Genomic DNA, 20132 nt, shown 5'->3' with positions numbered 1-20132 from the left:
GACATGAAAAAAAGGAGGAGGAGGGGAAAAGGATTTAAAAAAAAAAAAAAATTTTGTTAAAAGAGCAGCGCCCAAGAAGAAAAGTTTATTTACTGGACGTCTCAGGCAAGTAACTTTACATAATTAGTATAATGCTACAATATTTGGACTTTTTGTTGTTTATATTATTTTTAGAGTTTGTCATACTTGCCTACCTGTCCCTCTCCATGAGGGAGAAAATGCTCTGTTCCTGGACTTTCCTGGTAATGTATGATTGCCATCACCTGTGGTGAAACACCTTTCTTATCAATTAACTAGCTCACCACAGATGATGGCAATCATACATTACCAGGAAAGTCCAGGAACAGAGCATTTTCTCCCTCATGGAGAGGGTCAGGTAGGCAAGTATGGTTTGTATTCTTGTTAAGCATGCTTGAACAGTGTGTCCTTTGGTAGATTTTAGTTATGTAGAAGACTTTATGGTGTAGACAAAAATCCTTTTCCTGGTTATTTGTTATGTAGTTTATTTGCCTACTTTCAGAATATATTTACTGTTAATGTTCTTGTTACATTTACAACAGAATCTTTTTTAAAATCAGTAACATAAAATGACTGAAAAGAAAATGTAAGGGCAGGGCTAGGGGAAGAGGGATAGCTGATCTCAATACTGGCTGCTTTTGCATGCAGCCCACAAATATTTGACAAATTTATGTTTACACTGCAATTTAGATTTGAGCTTGGACACACCCGACCCCAATCCAAATCTATCTGCATGTTACATCTGCCCCACCTAGTGCAGCATGGTTTTACCAAGGTGCACAGTTACTTGGTAAAATAAGAATGATATGGTGAGGTGACAAGAAGCATGAATGTGTTAATTATATATAAAACGTTAAAGATCAAATATAATTTGAGTGAAAACAGTGGATAGAAAAATTATGCAGCATTAACTTTAGCATTCTATAAACAGAGATGGCACCAAGGCACTGGATTTTAATTCTGTTCAATATACAGTAATACAGAATAACAGAGTGTACAAAATGTGTTTATGGGCTTCTAAGCCTTCAGCAATTTGTGAGGCTTGTGGTTTAGCTCAAATGCTTAGAGGAAGGGCGGTGTCTTTGGATGTAGTCCTTGGGGGAGGGTGAATTGTTGTCTACCTTCCAAGATGGGGCCAGTATGTGGATAAGCCATGGGGAAGATTGATTTCAACAGACTTCTGTTCCTGGAATTCCACGGAACACAGAACAGTCTGATTATCTACCTATTTTTCTATCTATAGATACATCTATATCGTGTGACTCTGGTGCTTAACCCAAACTTCCATTTATTTACATGTTATTTGAATATAACAAGTGATATAAAATAACAATGAGTAATAATATACAGAAAACACTATTTCTATAACACTTATGTGGCTGATGTCCATTGTCCAATAGTTTCATGATCCTACTTATTCTTTGCTGACATATGTTCTCGAGTCTTTAAGAAGGGAAGCGTGGATTTTGTGCACCAATGAGTCTCCAGTAATTCCAGGGGAAGATATATTTGCAAAGCAAATAGGAATGCATTTTTTAAATGAAAATGTAATTAAATATAATTTGAAGTGTTAAGGGCTGTATTCACGGGCCGATTTGGGGAGAGGTGTTCTGAGCGGTTCGCTCAGCACACATCTCTCCCCCCGCTCAGCACAGTGCGATGTGTGCTGAGCGTGCGGGGAGAAGACTGTGGGGCGCTCATTTCACCCAGCGGGTGAAATGAGCGATCTGCTAGATTGGCCTGCATGCAGGCTTAATCTAGCACCAGCCATAGTGATGCGCGGGGCTGTGCATCGCTATCGCTATGGGGGGTACACACGGAGAGATCACTGCTTAAAATCTAAGCAATCTAGTCAGATTGCTTAGATTTTAAGCAGCGATCGCTCTGTGAGTACCCCCCTTAAGTAAGACTGTGCGACTTATCTGAATTTCATTGAGCAACTCATTAACTGGACATCTTAATTTTGCCAGGGTCAAAAACAGATAATAACAATGAGTATATACATAGTGTAGTGTTTTAGAACTGGTTTTCAATGTATAACAACAAAAATTCATACAAGTGAAGGGTGTGTAAAGCTTAATTGGATATTGTTCAGAGCATTGGCACAGTTTAGTGCACATTCTGAATTTGTATAACAGTTCTGTGATGGAAGATAGTCTGACAGTGGAGCCCAGAATACTTTAACAACTGGAAGGAGGTCTCTGAGAGGGATGGTATTGGGATCTCGGCTTGTGAGATGCCGGCATTCAGGATACCGACAGTGACATCCCGATACTAAGGATCCTGACATCTACTAGGTAAGTATGGTAACCCTCATCCCTAAACTCCCTAGCCCTCCTGTCCGGCAGCCTGGCCCTTCCCCACTCCCCCAATTCCTGCAGTCTATCCCTAACCCTTCCTCTGCAGCCTAAACCTAACCTCCTTCCCCCTACGGCTTAACTCTCAGCAGTCCTGGCATACTTACATTGCGAACCATGTCGGGATCCCTGTGTCGGTATTTCGGGCAGTGTCGGGATTATGGTGTCTGTATTCTGAATGCCGGGATCCTAACCAGATCCCCTCTGAGGTAGTCCAGCTAGATCTCCTCTGAGATGCCAGTCAGGTTCCTACGCATTTCAACTTCTCCATTTGTAACTGGAAATAGAAGTAAAAGTAATTTTTTAAATGTAATTTAACAGAGCTGTTTTTTCGGGTAAATGTATGAAGCAGTGATAAGAGTGGAGAAGTGAGCCTGTGGAGAAGTTGCCCATGGCAACCAATCAGCTCCTCCATACAAATGTACAGTATGCAAATTATAAATGTTACTTCAATGCTGATTGGTTGCCATGAGCAACTTCTCCACTGGCTCACTACTCCACTCTTACCGCTGCTTCATACATTTACCAGTTTATATCCAAAAAAAAACAGCACTGATAAGTGATAATACTCGACTATGAAATGTAAAAATAGGTTCAGTTCCAATTCTGAAATGATGAGATTTCCCTAATGACACTGAGGTGATTAGACACATTTAGATAACACAAATGCTTCCATTATTTTAACAGTACTTGGCTAAGCGATATACAGACTTTGATCTGTTATCTATCAAATTCCAAAATATATTGATGCAACAAAAATCAGCATTGTACAGTAACACAAGGATTGTTTGCTTCCAAAAAGTGTATGTGTGTACATATGGTAAGAATGCAAAATGTAAGCTTCATTGTGGCAGGGATTGATGTGAAAAGCACTGCAGAAAATGTGCGCTATATAAATAACTGGTGATAAAATAAATAAGAAATATAGAACTATAATATAAATACATTTATTTGACGTACTGTATTCAGTTAGCCCTTTTCAAGCCTGGTTTATTGCATAAGAGAGGCTGATTTGTAATTTAATCTTTGGTATTACTGCAGTGTTTACCAGCTACTGTGTATGTGCCAATGTTACAGCTAATTACTTGGGTTTTTTGTTATCCAACTTTTTATGTGTGCTGTGGGTATTATTATCCATTTGGCTGCATATGTTCTAGACAATATATGTTGGCAGCTCATCTGAAAAAGTATTTAATACCTTATACTGTACATTTAAATTTGACAAGTATCAAATAGTCCAGAAGGAAAATAAGATTTTAAACCTACCGGTAAATCTATTTCTCCTAGTCCGTAGAGGATGCTGGGGACTCCGTAAGGACCATGGGGTATAGACGGGCTCCGCAGGAGATAGGGCACCTAAAAAGAACTTTGACTATGGGTGTGCACTGGCTCCTCCCTCTATGCTCCTCCTCCAGACCTCAGTTAGAGAACTGTGCCCAGAGGAGATGGACAATACAAGGCAGGATTTAGCAATCCAAGGGCAAGATTCATACCAGCCCACACCAATCATACCATGTAACCTGGAACATACATAACCAGTTAACAGTATGAACAAACGACAGTAACGGTCCAAGACCGATGTCAACTGTAACATAACCCTTATGTAAGCAACAACTATATACAAGTTTTGCAGAGTTTCCGCACTGGGACGGGCGCCCAGCATCCTCTACGGACTAGGAGAAATAGATTTACCGGTAGGTTTAAAATCTTATTTTCTCTTACGTCCTAGAGAATGCTGGGGACTCCGCAAGGACCATGGGGTTTATACCAAAGCATCCAATCGGGCGGGAGAGTGCGTATGACTCTGCAGCACCGACTGAGCAAACGCTAGGTCCTCATCAGCCAGGGTATCAAACTTGTAGAATTTAGCAAAAGTGTTTGACCCCGACCAAGTCGCCGCTCGGCAAAGTTGTAAAGCCGAGATGCCTCGGGCAGCCACCCAAGAAGAGCCCACCTTCCTAGTGGAATGGGCCTTAACCGAATTTGGTACCGGCAATCCACCTGTAGAGTGAGCCTGCTGAATCGTATTACAGATCCAGCGAGAAATAGTCTGCTTCGAAGCAGGAGCGCCAATCTTATTGGCCGCATACAGGACAAACAGAGCCTCTGTTTTCCTAATTCTAGCCGTCCTGGCTACATAAATTTTTAAGGCCCTGACTACGTCCAGGGATCTGGAATCCTCCAGGTCACTTGTAGCCACAGGCACCACAATAGGTTGATTCATATGGAACGAAGAAACCACTTTAGGCAAAAATTGCGGACGTGTCCTCAATTCAGCTCGATCCACATGAAAAATCAAGTAGGGGCTCTTGTGTGACAAAGCCGCCAATTCTGACACTCGCCTTGCTGATGCTAAGGCCAACAACATGACCACCTTCCAGGTAAGAAATTTCAACTCAACCTTGTTAAGCAGTTCAAACCAGTGTGATTTTAGGAACTGCAACACCACGTTCAGGTCCCATGGTGCCACTGGAGGCACAAAAGGGGGCTGAATGTGCAGCACTCCCTTTACAAACATCTGGACTTCTGGAAGAGAGGCCAATTCCTTCTGAAAGAAAATCGAGAGGGCCGAAATCTGTACCTTATTAGAGCCTAATTTCAGGCCCATATCCACTCCTGTCTGTAGGAAGTGGAGAAGACGACCCAGATGAAAATCTTCCGTAGGTGCATTCTTGGTCTCACACCAAGACACATACTTTCGCCAGATACGGTGATAATGTTTTATCGTCACCTCCTTCCTAGCCTTTATTAACGTAGGGATGACCTCTTCTGGAATCCCCTTTTTCGCTAGGATTCGGCGTTCAACCTCCATGCAGTCAAACGTAACCGCGGTAAGTCTTGAAATACACAGGGCCCCTGCTGCAACAGGTCTTCCCTCAGAGGAAGAGGCCAGGGATCTCCTGTGAGCATCTCTTGTAGATCCGAGTACCAGGCCCTTCGAGGCCAGTCTGGGACAACGAGTATCGTTCGTACTCTTCTTCATCTTATGATCCTCAACACTTTTGTGATGAGAGAAAGAGGAGGAAACACGTAGACCGATTTGAACACCCACGATGTTACCAGAGCGTCCACTGCCATTGCCTGAGGGTCCCGAGACCTGGCGCAGTACTCTGAAGTTTTTTGTTGAGGCGTGACGCCATCATGTCTACCTGAGGAGTTCCCCAAAGAAGTGTTACTTCTGCAAAGACTTCTTGATGAAGTCCCCAATCTCCTGTGTCTGCTGAGGAAGTCTGCTTCCCAGTTGTCCACTCCCGGAATGAAGACAGCTGACAGAGCGCTTACATGATTTTCCGCCCAGCGAAGGATCCTTGTGGCTTCCGCCATCGCGACTCTGATTTTTGTCCCGCCTTGGCGGTTCACATGAGCCACTGCTGTGACATTGTCTGATTGAATCAGAACCGGTAGGTTTCGAAGAAAACTCTCCGCTTGTCGAAGGCCGTTGTAAATGGCCCTGAGTTCCAACACATTGATGTGTAGACAGGACTCCTGGTCTGACCAAAGACCCTGAAAATGATTTCCCTGTGTGACCGCTCCCCATCCTCGGAGGCTCGCGTCCGTGGTAACTAGGATCCAATCCTGAATTCCGAACCTGCGACCCTCCAGGAGGTGAGCACTTTGCAACCACCACAGGAGGGACACTCTGGTCCCTGGGGACAGGGTTATTTTCCGATGTAAGTGCAGATGGGACCCGGACCACTTGTCCAGAAGGTCCCATTGAAAAGTCCTTGCATGGAACCTGCCGAAGGGAATGGCCTCGTAGGCCGCCACCATTTTCCCCAGAACTCGAGTGCATTGGTGAACTGACACCCTTTTCGGTTTTAGCAGGTCTCTGACCATGTTCTGTATGTCTTGGGCTTTCTCTATTGGGAGGAAGACCTTCATTTGTTCCGTATCCAGTATCATACCTAGGAACGGTAGTCGAGTTGTCGGAATCAACTGTGACTTCGGTAGATTTAGAATCCAACCGTGTTGCTGGAGCACTCTCAACGAGAGCGCCACACTGTTCAGCAATTTCTCCCTTGATCTCGCTTTTATCAGGAGATCGTCCAAGTATAGGATAATTGTGACTCCATGTTTGCGCAGGACCACCATCATTTCCGCCATTATCTTGGTGAAAATCCTCGGGGCCGTGGAGAGTCCAAACGGCAACGTCTGAAAATTGGTAATGACAATCCTATACAGCGAATCTCAGGTATTCCTGATGGGGGGCATATATGGGGACATGAAGGTACGCATCCTTTATGTCCAGAGACACCATAAACTCCCCCTCCTCCATGTTGGCTATTATCGCTCTGAGAGATTCCATTTTGAATTTGAATCTTCTTATGTACAGGTTTAGGGATTTCAGATTCAAAATAGGTCTGACCGAACCGTCCGGTTTCGGGACCACAAATAGGGTTGAATAGTAACCTCTTCCCTGCTGGTGCAGGGGAACCTTGATTATCACTTGCTGTATACACAGCGTTTGAATTGCAGCTAACACTACATCCCTTTCCGATGTGGAAGCTGGTAGGGCCGATTTGAAAAATCGGTGCGGGGGCACCTCCTCGAATTCCAATTTGTAACCCTGGGAAACTATTTCCAACACCCAGGGATTCAGGTCCGAACTGACCCAGGCCTGACTGAAAAGTCGAAGACGTGCCCCCACCGGTGCGGACTCCCTCAGGGGAGCCCCAGCGTCATGCTGTGGGTTTTGGAGCAGCCGGGGAGGACTTTGGTTCCTGGGCACCTGCCGAAGCAGGTGCTCTCTTGCCTCTGCCCTTACCTCTGGCGAGGAAAGAGGATCCCCGACCTCTTTTGGACTTGTGCGACCAAAAGGACTGCATTTGATAGGGTGTTACTTTCTTTTGCTGTTGGGGTATATAAGGTAAAAAATTTGATTTACCTGCTGTGGCTGTGGAAACCAGGTCCGTCAGCCCATCCCCAAACAATACATCACCCTTGTAGGGTAGTACATCCATATGTTTCTTAGAATCCGCATCACCCGTCCATTGGCGAGTCCATAAGGCTCTTCTCGCTGAGACAGACATGGCATTGGCCCTAGAAGCTAGCAATCCAATGTCCCTTTGAGCATCCCTCATAAATAAGACTGCGTCTTTAATATGGGCTAGAGTTAGGAATATAGTATCCTAATCCATATTATCAAATTGATCTGTCAGCTCATCTGTCCAAGCTGCAATTACGCTACACACCCATGCCGACGCAATTGTCGGTCTTAGCACAGCACCCGTATGGGAATAAATACACTTTAAAGTAGTTTCTTGCCTGCGATCTGCAGGGTCCTTAAGGGCTGCTGTGTCAGGAGACGGTAGCGCCACTTTCTTGGACAAGCGCGTCAGGGCTTTGTCCACAGTGGGGGGTGATTCCCAAATCTCCCTGTCCTGCTTAGGGAAAGGGTATGCCATATAAATTATTTTGGGGATCTGCGGTCTCTTATCCGGAGTCTCCCAAGCTTTTCCAAAGAATTCATTTAATTCATGAGATGTGGGAAAGTTAATAATCTGTTTCTTTTCCTTAAACATGTGTACCCTTGTGTCAGGGACAGAGGGTTCATCCACAATCTGCAACACATCCCTTATTGCCACAATCATACACTGAATGGTTTTAGTCACCCTAGGGTGCAATTTTACTTCGTCATAGTCGACACTGGAATCAGAATCCGTGTCGGTAGTAGTGTCTTGTGTTAAGGGACGCTTTTGAGACCCCGACGGGCCCTGTGAGTCGGTCCTATCTGAGGATTGACCCCCTGATGTCCCCCCTAAATCAGCCTTATCAAGCTTTTTATGTAAAGATGCCACACTTGCATTCAACATATGCCACATGTCCATCCTATCTGGAGTCTGCACAACCGACGGGGACACACCACTCATTTGCTCCAGCTCCTCCTTGGAAAAGCCTTCCGCTTCAGACATGTCGACACCACGTACCGACACCCCACACACACACAGGGATTAACCTATAAGGGGACAAAACCCCCACCAGGCCCTTAGGAGAGACAGAGAGAGAGTATGCCAGCACACACCCAGCGCTTAATAACACTGGAAAAATATGACCAGATAGCGCTTTTATATATATATATATATATATATATAAAATGACCAGATTCCCACTCATTGCGCTCAAAATGCCCCCCTCCTCTTTTTTCCAGCCTGAATGTTCAGCAGGGGAGAGACCAGGGAGCCAGCGTTTTACTCATGCAGCTTCTGTGGAGAAAATGGCGCTGGTTAGTGCTGGGGATCAAGCTCCGCCCACCCGACGGCGGGCTTCGGTCCCGGTGATTTTTTTTTTTAGAAAATGGCGGGGGATCGTAGAATTACTGCCCAGCAGCCTAATCTACCTTGTCAGTGCCCAAATGTGAGATTTATTGCTGCCCAGGGCGCCCCCCCCTGCGCCCTGCACCCTTCAGTGCTGCTCTGTGTGTGTGAATGGGAGCAATGGCGCGCAGCTTACCGCTGCGCACCTTACCTCATGAAGATCTGATGTCTTCTGCCGCCTATGATGTCTTCTGACTTCTCATACTCACCCGGCTTCTATCTTCGGCATCTGTGAGGAGGACGGCGGCGCGGTAACGGGACGAACCCCAGGTGAGACCTGTGTTCCGACTCCCTCTGGAGCTAATGGTGTCCAGTAGCCTTAGAAACAGAGCCCAACTTGACAAGCCAGCTCTGCTTCTCTCTCCTCGGTCCCACGATGCAGGGAGCCTGTTGCCAACAGGACTCCCTGAAAATAAAAAACCTAACAAAATTCTTTTTCCACAGAAAACTCTGGAGAGCTCTCTGCAGTGCACCCATTCTCCTCTGGGCACAAGATCTAACTGAGGTCTGGAGGAGGGGCATAGAGGGAGGAGCCAGTGCACACCCATAGTCAAAGTTCTTTTTAGGTGCCCTATCTCCTGCGGAGCCCGTCTATACCCCATGGTCCTTACGGAGTCCCCAGCATCCTCTAGGACGTAAGAGAAATAATAATTAACTCCCTTTTCCCTGATTTAGAGCTTCACTCACTAAAGTTTGAAGTACTCACACATAGCTGAAGTGATAGAATCTGTTCTTCTACAGTACTTGGACTCCCTCAGCAGTACAGGTGATTTTACATGTTACAAATAGGAAAGTAGTGGTGGGTGTCATTTGGGGCAGGACATTAAATTGCCAGGCCCATGCCATGATGTGAGGGAGTAGTCTACTCTTCTGCCATAGGAGCTCGGCACTTGTGTGCATGCGCAGGGATCTGCCATGTTTCAGGTTCAATACGTTTGCTCTGTTATTGTATTACAAGCAGTTGTGGAATTACAGTTGGTACAGGTTTGGTGCCAGCTATGGCTCCATCACCACTGTACCCACAGTCACCGTAACACCCAACACATACCTCCCAACTTCTTTCAACTAGAAATCAGGTCCCTGCTGTGCTCCACAAAGGAGGGGTGTCCTTGTGTCAGGGGGTGTGGCTTTGTGGGAAATGCCACAATCGCGAGCCATGACCCCTGTTTTTCAGCACTCTGGGAGTTGCTGGCCATGCCCAAGGCCATCTTTTGTGCTCAATGTGCAGTTGCCCAAGGGCCTCAGGAGTATAAGGGGCCTAGGCTGATAGCTATGGGTCTCCTTTTTCCAGGAGTACCAGATTGTTGAAAATCGCCCCTGAGGAACTGAAGATATCCGATTTTAAATCAGTGGTCCCCATCCAAGTCTGTTAATTGCTATTCCCAGACAGATATCTCAGGTTCTGTCTGACTTAGAGTTTCTCTGAGCATATACTCAAAAACCTGGGACTCTCCCCTTTTGGTGGACCCTGGCAGCTTGTCTCTACTATTCCCAGAACCAGAGATATCAGCCTTCCAGCACACACCTGGTATGCAGTTTTAGGTTTTCGTCGGTGGATTGCTCTGGCTACTGAACTCTGATCCCAAAAACCCTGGTACCTCCTGAAAGGTGGAACTCTTTCATTTGAAATCTATTTTCCAGGAACTGGAGATATCTGCAGTCAAGCAAGCTGCCCTCCCACTGGAAAATTATGAATATTAAACCCACTTCACTAAAGACCCATCTCCTGTGTATTAAACACCCCTACCACCCTGGAAGTCATGTACTGGGGCCCCTTCATTCAGCCCAATGCCCCCTTCTACAGTTTAGTGTTCTGCCTCCCGCCCCATCTTCCACCATCTGTGGAGTAAAGGAGTATTTAGCAGAAATGACTGCTCCAGGTCCTACATGCTGAGCGGAAGATAGAACATCCCCCTACCGCCCACGGGACATCAAGGCTTCTGCTGACCGCACACCCACCTCTACCACTGGAGGATGGGTAGGGGCCCCAGTGCATTGCTTTGCCCAGGGGCCTACACTGCTGTTAAGATGGCGCTGACCATCCCCCTACTCCCTCTCTCCATGGAATATATGCTGTGTGCACAACTTCTATTCACCGCTGCTCTGCTAAGCAAAGCAACGAGTGAGAGGAGGCCTCCCAAATCCCACCACCACAGGACACTGCAGTTTGCTGGTGGGACAATGGGATAGTGATCGTAAAACAGGACAGGTTATGGTGAAATGGGGAGGGTGGGGTGTACTTGGAATCAGATAATTGCCCCCCTCATCCCCACCTTTCATCTGCCCTGGTCAGAGATATTGAAGACGTTTTATTTGTACCAGACCTTGGAACTAACCAAATCACCATCAGTATACTTGAGAAGAAAAACTATACACGTTAAGAAATACACAATAATAGCTACTGATACCCGATCACTTAGATACTGAACAGTGTGGCTGCTGCTCTAGTCAAACTATGGGCCATAGGTAATTGGAAAATTTAGGGTATGAGAACATACAAAAACGTCAAGAAGGGATGGTGTGGTGGGCCAAATAGCTGCGTGTGCAGTGATCTGCGTCCATCTGTGAATCAGGTCCATAGAATTTTGTCAGGGTCCGGGGACTTACCCACGAGTTCTTCAGTCAAGATTACCAAGTAGTTAATTTTCACAGTTTACGATTTCCAGTTTTTATCTTCAAGTCACAGCATTTCAGGATTTCTAATCTCATTTACTTAAGTCACAGCATTTCAGGATTTCCAGTTTCACTTCTTCAAGCAACAGCATTTGCAGAACTTCTAGTCTCACTTGGGATCCGGTCTCTAGGTCGACAGTAACTAGGTCGACACTATCTAGGTCGACCATTATTGGTCGACAGTAACTAGGTGGACATGTTCTAGGTCGACAAGTCAAAAGGTCGACATTAGTTTTTCACGATTTTTTTCTTTTTATGAACCTTTTCATACTTAACGATCAACATGGACTACGATTGGAACGGTAATCTGTGGCGAGCAAAGCGGTAGCAGAGCGAGGCACCTTGCCCGGAGCATGGCGAGTGAAGCGAGCCATGCGAGGGTACACAGTGCACTAATTGGGGTTCCCGGTCACTGTATGGAGAAAACGACACCAAAAAAACATAGAAAACTCATGTCGACCTTTTGACCTAGACCATGTTGGCCTAGAGACCCTGTTGACCTAGTTACTGTCGACCAATAGTGGTTGACCTAGACACTGTCGACCTAGTTACTATCTACCTTCCATACCACATCCGTCTGACTACTTCTAGCTGCAACATTCCAAGGTTCCTACTCACTTCATCCAGTCTTCAACAGTCCAGAGTTTCCAGTACCTATTATCCAGTCTTTTGCAGTTCCGGTTTTCAAGACTCTTACATTTCAGCATCCAGTCTTTTGCAGTTCAAATGTTCAGGACTCTCTCATTTCAGTATTCAGTCTGTTTGCAGTTCCAGTGTTAAAGACTTTCTCATTTCGGTATTTTACCTAATGCAGAACTTGTCCACTCTTGCAGTATATTGTCTTCCACCAGTGGCAGATTTTCGCTTTGGGCTGCAGAACTGCAACCCCTCGGTAAAATCCGCTACTACAGGGAGTGAGCCAGTTGCAGTCTGTGACTGCACTGGCTACACAGTGACTGGCAATGATGACTTCTACTAGAAGTCCTACGTGCCAGCAACTCCAGTACAGGCAGTCCCGTTGGAAGGTGTCTCCTCCCTCTAGGACTGCCAGACCGTGATGCAATCGCCTGGTAGCAATAGGCACATGCGCAGTCAAGCAGTGGCTTGACTGAGCATGCGCAAACACTGGCTTTTATGGACTGCATCTGATTCAGTCCTTAGTAGCTGAGGGTTTGCACATGAGCAGTCAAGCACCACTTGACTGTGCATGTGCAGATCTGAGACCCAACCGGCGGCAGCAGCAGCGCCTCTCTTCCCTCCCCAGGACCCAGCCAGCGGCAGCAGTGGCTCTCCCCCCTCCCTGAAACTCAGCCGGCAGCAGCGGCTCTCTCCTCTACACGGACCTGGTAGTTTCTTGAGTAAGAATTACATTTGATCTCCTCGCTTTCAACCTCCTGTAATCGCATCCTCCCCAGCTGTTATCCGCTCGTTGGAGCCCTATCCCAAACCTGAACTAACAAATTGATATAAAACTTGTTAAATCCGAAGATGTCATATTTCACAAGCCAAAGAGAAATGTGTAATGCTTGAACGGGGGCAGATTGGGATAGAAAACTAGCTGGGAAATTTCTGGAAGCAGCTCTGATGGGGTGGGGTCTGTTGAGTTGTGGAGCCTAAGGGAGCAGACTACATTTCAGATGTCTAGTGTAAATCATAAGTGTCCCGGATTCAAGGGATTTTATTGCAATTCTCCATTGAGGGATGGATTAAGCCTTGGGGGTGCCTGAGGCACTTAAGACGGGGGGACCCGGTGGAAGGGGGGGGCGTAGGTATATTAGGTTGTGCATACCTTCCAACATGACCCATTCCTGGAGGGACAAATTCTTTCTACCTGGACTTGCCTTTTAAAATATGATTTGTGTCACCTGTGTTGAATCAACACAACTTTAAAATACACACAGCAAAATAAAATCTATAATTTATCTTGTCAAATGCAAGAATAGAAGCAGCCTCTGAACTACTTACACATTGGGACAGGACTCAGAAGGTCTCTCTGTAGGCCATCATTAGATAACAGGTTACACAGAACCCAGACACCCAGGCAGGCAGTAGGAGCTTACAGCTCTCTCCACCCTCCTATCTCTCCCCTTGTTGGAAAGCTCCATAGGTAGTTCATGAAACCTGATACTCCTGTGTCTCTGTTTGCACTGCATACTGTCCTGCTCGCATTCTGGCTGCCTGTCCCTGCTACTGCATAAGAGGGAAAGCTAATGTTGTCAATGTCAAGTGAAACTGGTTTCATTTGAACTCCAGACTGTGCAAAGGTGATTGAGCGCTGCTGGACCTTTTTGAAAAACTACTAGAGAACTTTGAGTGTGTCATGCTGAAAAGACCATTCTGAAAAACTTCTGAAAAAAAGTTTTTACCTTCAGAGTCCTGTTGATATGAAATCAGGTCACTTAGAGTCACCTAAGCTGGAGAATTTAGTAAAGAACATTGTATAAATCTTTAGCACAGCTATCTGCATTTGCCAATTGTGCAACCAATTAACCATTTATTGTCTGGTCATGAGGACCATTTCTAGCATCAAATTATGAAAATCCATTTGTTTTGAAATTCAACACCCCTGAAGAAGTCGCTACAGACGAAACTCGTATGTGGAAAGCTTTATCATTATTAAAAAACATAAGTGAATGTGCAAAAAGACTTTTCTGGTTGTTGTTGACAGCTATTTGGTGTCCTATAATGCTTGTGAAAAATATTTTTTCTTAATATTTGTTTTAATTATGTCTTATTAAATTTTTAAGCAAAATATAAGTCAAAATCTATTGGGTATACTTATGAAAACAGTGATAAGGTGTTATTAGTTCACCCTCATCACTCTTAAAAGAGTTACTTGCTTTTGAATGCAATAGCGGGAACACTGATATACAGTTCAATTAGAGCGCTCCCCAAAAACAACCTTTTAAAATATATTTTATATATATATATATATATATATATATATATATATATATATAGGAGCAGAGCCTGTGCATACAAGAGGATGCAGGGAGGCACAGGAACCAATGTCTGAGGCTCAGTCTCTCTGCCCCATGCCTTACCCCATGTGTCAGGGTGCACTGCTAGCTTATGTATGTAGCGGGCGTCAAGCAATACAGCTTTCAGTGGCCGGGGGGCATCTCAGCATGGTGGGTGGTCTGGGGAACCAGCCACGCTGCACTGAACTCCAGATGGACCCACCCCCTCCTTCGCTTCAGCCAGCATGGCCAGTGTGATAAACTAAGACAGCGCTGGCTGTCATGTAGCCTGGTGTCTGGCCGCAGGACATGGAGAGGGAGGGAGGGAAGGTTGACATTTCTAAGCAGGCCAAGGGGAAAGTGACTTGGCGTCCCAGCGGACCAATCCTCCTTTGTGCTTGAATATCTGTAAATACCATTACTTCTAACTAAGAGACTTTAAACCTTGAAGCCAATTGCACACAAGGACTTCAACAAGACATAACAAAGGGAAACCCCCAAATATGTTTATAGAGGAATTTGTCAATATTGCATTCTCAGAACTGCAAAGTTTTACAAAATTGAGTAATGAGTTGGCCAAATGGAAGTCTGCTATAAATAAAGAAATTGCATCTTTAAATGAAAATGTGACTTGTACTTTTGTGAATAGACCAGACCACCAAAAAATAATAATGGATTTTCTGTGAAAAGCGAAATACAAGCTGATTAATTGTCCATTACAAGGCTTGCCTTGATGCAAAGTGATTTTACCAAAGGTCTGCAATTGACTATAGTGAAGTGGCAGTCACAAGGTACATTACCCTACATTTAATAATTGCTACATCTGCACTATGGGGGTCATTCCGAGTTGATCGCTCGCTAACAGTTTTTAGCAGCCGTGCAAACGCATAGTCACAACCCAGGGGGGAGTGTATTTTCGCTTTGCAGGAGTGCGAACGCCTGTGCAGCCGAACACTTGCAAACACATTTTGTGCAAAACAAGACCAGCCCTGTAGTTACTTATCCTGTGCGATGATTGCTGCGACAAGTGACACGGTAATGACGTCAGATACCCGCCCAGCAAATGCCCGGCCCCGCCTGCGCTTTTCCAAACACTTCCAGAAAACGGTCAGTTGACACCCATAAACACCCTCTTCCTGTCAATCTCCTTGCGTTCGGCTGTGCGATTGGAATCGTCGCTAGAACCAGTGCAAAACCACAATGGACTTCGTACCCGTACGACGCGCGTGCGCATTGCGGTGCATACGCATGCGCAGATTAGCCATTTTTTTCACTGATCGCTATGCAGCGAACAACAGCAGCTAGCGATCAACTCGGAATTACCCCTTATATGACATACTATTATACTAACTACAGTTTGATACAGAATATCTTAATGGGAACTACAGTAGCTGAAGAAATCTTAATGGAGCCTTCAAAGCAATTTAAATTGAAAGTCCTAGGTTCTGAAAGTCACCTGTTGGGTATAAGAATAAATCTACAATCTGGAACTATCAGTATAGATCAGTAAAATTATATTGAACATGTACTGCTGAAATGTGGTATTGTAGATGCAAACTCAGTGTATACTCCTGTAAAGACAAGTACAAAACTATCTAGAAACATGTTGCCAACTGCATAATCTGAAATAAGATTATCTTCAGATACCTTAAAGGTACAAGCTCATTAAAAGTTATATTTTCAAAAATTAATCTTTCAAACTTGAAATATTCTCTGATGCAAATTAGGGAGCAGATAAAGACAATAGACATTCTTATACTCACAGCACTAAGGTCATGGATTCTATTCCCACTATGGCCCTAACTGTGTGGAGTTTCTATAGTCTCCCTGTGGTTTCCTCTGGGTACTCTGGCTTTCTCCCACAATCCAAAAATATATTGGTAGGTTAATTGGCTCCCAAAACAACTAACCCCTGCGTGAATGCGAGAGTGTGTACTGTACACGTAGTAGGCAATATAGATTGTAAGCTCCACTGGGGCAGAGACTGATGTGATGGCCAAATATGGCCGGAATATGTGTGCACAATATAAATAACTGGTGATAAATAATGGTAAAATACTTGCTGTCTAGATGAAATAGCATGCACATCAATAAGCTGGTCAAGTAAGAAACTACCAATGGTTGCTTTATATTCAACAGAAGCGGAATATATGGCCATGACTGAAGCAGCAAAAGAGGCACTTTGGATCAATAGTACCTTAACTGAACTAAAAGTTTTAAACCCTAAAGAAGCTCTCTAGTACAAATCACCATGGCAGATCAAAGCACATTGCTATTGAACATCATTTCACAAGAGATATGTTTGAGAACGAGTTAATTACTGTGAACTACAGTATATCATTAGTGAGCAAAATATTGCCAATATATTCACTAATGGACTTACTGTACATCACAAGTAATGAGTGCATTTCATGGAGAGAAAAAAACTGGACTGAAAAGTGAGGATTAATGATGTTTTCTAACTGTTATTGCTTGATGCATATATTATGCTTTGTTGTAGGAATTTCGAGAACATTTAAGATATTTTGAACTTACTGTATAACCAGAGACATCTCTAAGTGAGGGTCATGGTGGGGGGAGGGAGGGTTTTCGACTACAGGTGCATGTTGTTTACTTGGCTGTAAAAGGGTCTGCATATACCCAAGCCTGTCACTGTGTTATTTGAGCATGAAAGTGCTGTATGACTGTACAGTTCTTAGCCCAGCAGAGATTGATACCTTGTCATATTGACTGCTGTTTATCTTCTATCACCTGTATCCGGTTATATTCAATAAAACCTACTCTGGTTTGGAGTCAACGTGTGGCCTGACCTTGTTCACATCCGTCATGGTTGTAGGCATCTGCCAATAAGAAAAACAATGCGGCAGACCTCCACAAAAAAGTAGGCCTATTATCATAACAGAATGATGATGACCTGCCACCAAGCTAGCCACACAAATGGCCATAAATCTTAAGCATTAAAACTGTATTTCTATTTTCCTCACAAAACGTTGCAACTTTTCTACTTTTTTCATGGGCCCTCATTCCGAGTTGTTCGCTCGGTAAAAATCTTCGCATCGCAGCGATTTTCCGCTTAATGCGCATGCGCAATGTCCGCACTGTGACTGCGCCAAGTAAATTTGCTATGCACTTAGTAATTTTACTCACGGCTTTTTCATCGTTCTGGCGATTGTAATGTGATTGACAGGAAATGGGTGTTACTGGGCGGAAACAGGCCGTTTTATGGGCGTGTGGGAAAAAACGCTACCGTTTCCGGAAAAAACGCAGGAGTGGCCGGAGAAACGGAGGAGTGTCTGGGCGAACGCTGGGTGTGTTTGTGACGTCAAACCAGGAACGACAAGCACTGAACTGATCGCAGATGCCGAGTAAGTCTGAAGCTACTCAGAAACTGCTACGAGGTGTGTAATCGCAATATTGCGATTACTTCGTTCGCAATTTTAAGATGCTAAGATTCACTCCCAGTAGGCGGCGGCTTAGCGTGAGCAACTCTGCTAAAATCGCCTTGCGAGCGAACAACTCAGAATGACCTCCATGGTTAGGCCTTTGATAATTGTCAGCCTCATACACATGTAGCCCTTAATCTGCATCTTAATCCAACTTGGAGCCAAATAAACTGCTGTTAGGATCTCCCTTCTCACTGTGGCTGAGTAGGGAGGAGGGACTGAAGGGATCAGAGAGAGCCGTTGGGCCAACACTGTGCCTCCTGAGCCTGGTGGCTGCCAGAGGATTATCTTCCAGCAGCCACCGGTGAGCTCATACCATCACATCAGATGAAATACGTCCGTGCCAGGCTAGGGCTTAATATACAGTACAGGGATAGGAGAAAAGAATATGATTCTGAACTCTATTCCTGTGAATAATTACTAGAAGGGACATTAACAAAATGGTTATACTCTGGTGCAGCTAAATCAGAATATACTCTTGTCCTGTGTTCTATATTCTCTAACAATTTCCCCCCTGTCAGCATCACAGCTTTATTATATTTGTCTGAGATCTGTCAACTTTATAATGTACCTCTTCCCACCCTCCACTAACTTCCTCTACCTCTCTATCATTTTTATATCTTGTACCAGGACCATAACTAAGGGTATGCAAGTGGTGCCGCTGCCCAAGTTGCAGGGGCTAGGAGGTGGCACTGACACTACCCATGAAACCTGTATTAGCATGCTCCAGCGCTCAGATTCTTATTGATTCCAATAGTCATGACATCATGAAGAGGGAACAGGGCCGCCCCAGGGTACACTGTCACCCTACTTTGTTGTGCTTTTTGTTCATTCTAATCTTTTAGCATTACCCCTCTTTTCCTTTCATTCATACCTGTTGTCTTATACTAATACTGTGTCACTTTCTTTTTCCACATTTTCTATTATCTCTGTCTCACTGTCCTGTTTCCTGTGCACGCACTCTCTCAGTTCCTATTCCTCCAGCCTGTTTAAAAATCAGCTTTAAGCTCCTCCTACCTAGTCATTGACGGAAATGCAGCAGTGCAGAATGTGGCTTTTATGTGTCAAATTAAGTAGACACAACTTGCCTTCCCAACAAATAGATATTTTACAGTGTGCACATATGGTAATAAACGTATTTATCAATTGAATTAGAAATAAGGAAGCATCTGTCTCTGTAAGGTTTAGGAATGGCTGACACATTGACATTTCATTGGACTAAAGTTACAACTCTATTACCCTTTATGTCTGTCTTTAGTCACTTTCTTGTGTTTGGGCAATATACCTGTTTGCTCCCTCCATCAATTGCCCCTTCTCTGTCCCCATGTAGCTAAGATTACCTATACTCTTATCCAAGTTCCCGGCTACTCTTCTGTAATTCCATTATTTCCATCATGTTACTATGACTGACCAAAATAAGTGGATTATGATGTGCTTACTTTTAGCAGTTTTCCATTCTGGGACCATGGTTAAGAAAGTTGCAGTGATTGGTGCTGGCTGCAGTGGAATAACTGCCACTAAATGCTGCCTAGATGAAGGTCTGGAGCCCACTTGCTTTGAAAGGACTGAAGATATTGGGGGCCTCTGGAGATTTAAGGTATAGTATTTGGGGGTTAATGTAATATGGTACAAGTTGCAGAGCAGCGTGATTTCGGCTATCTCTGCTTTAGATTCAAACAACAATTTAAAAGGCTTCACATAGCTCACACCTGATCACGTAAACCATGGAGGTTTTTGTGTTCCCATCATATTTTATTTGATTATGGCCCTCATTCCGAGTTGTTCGCTCGGTATTTTTCATCGCATCGCAATGAAAATCCGCTTAGTACGCATGCGCAATGTTCGCACTGCGACTGCGCCAAGTAACTTTACTATGAAGAAAGTATTTTTACTCACGGCTTTTTCTTCGCTCCGGCGATCGTAATATGATTGACAGGAAATGGGTGTTACTGGGCGGAAACACGGCGTTTCAGGGGCGTGTGGCTGAAAACGCTACCGTTTCCGGAAAAAACGCAGGAGTGGCCGGAGAAACGGTGGGAGTGCCTGGGCGAACGCTGGGAGTGTTTGTGACGTCAACCAGGAACGACAAGCACTGAACTGATCGCACAGGCAGAGTAAGTCTGGAGCTACTCTGAAACTGCTAAGTAGTTAGTAATCGCAATATTGCGAATACATCGGTCGCAATTTTAAGAAGCTAAGATTCACTCCCAGTAGGCGGCGGCTTAGCGTGTGTAACTCTGCTAAAATCGCCTTGCGACCGATCAACTCGGAATGAGGGCCAATATACGGTACTTTAGCCTGTCCTTTGCTGTGTAGTTTTAATTTTAGTGGTGCAATGCTGTGTATCCTGAGAGCAAAGGAACATTT

General features: G+C 44.7%; 1 protein-coding gene and 1 long non-coding RNA gene across 2 annotated transcripts in view; one reads left to right on the top strand and one right to left on the bottom strand.

The window, feature by feature from the left end:
• The window catches only part of LOC134957831 (uncharacterized), a 48610-nt gene extending 45940 nt beyond the window's left edge, over positions 1-2670 (bottom strand). Inside the window, exon 1 of the long non-coding RNA XR_010186761.1 lies at positions 2483-2670. This is a non-coding gene — a long non-coding RNA (uncharacterized LOC134957831). The remainder of the gene's footprint in view (positions 1-2482) is intronic.
• LOC134957830 (flavin-containing monooxygenase 5-like) overlaps positions 24-20132 on the top strand; it is a 55279-nt gene continuing 35170 nt past the window's right edge. Inside the window, exons 1-2 of the mRNA XM_063940030.1 lie at positions 24-105; positions 19211-19362. Coding sequence (XP_063796100.1) covers positions 19231-19362 — 132 coding nt within the window. The 5' untranslated portion in view covers positions 24-105; positions 19211-19230. The remainder of the gene's footprint in view (positions 106-19210; positions 19363-20132) is intronic.

Source organism: Pseudophryne corroboree, chromosome 9 (assembly GCF_028390025.1).
Source record: "Pseudophryne corroboree isolate aPseCor3 chromosome 9, aPseCor3.hap2, whole genome shotgun sequence".
NCBI lineage: Eukaryota > Metazoa > Chordata > Amphibia > Anura > Myobatrachidae > Pseudophryne > Pseudophryne corroboree.
The sequence above is the reverse complement of the archived record's forward strand: the minus strand, read 5'-3'. Positions and strand labels throughout refer to the sequence as shown.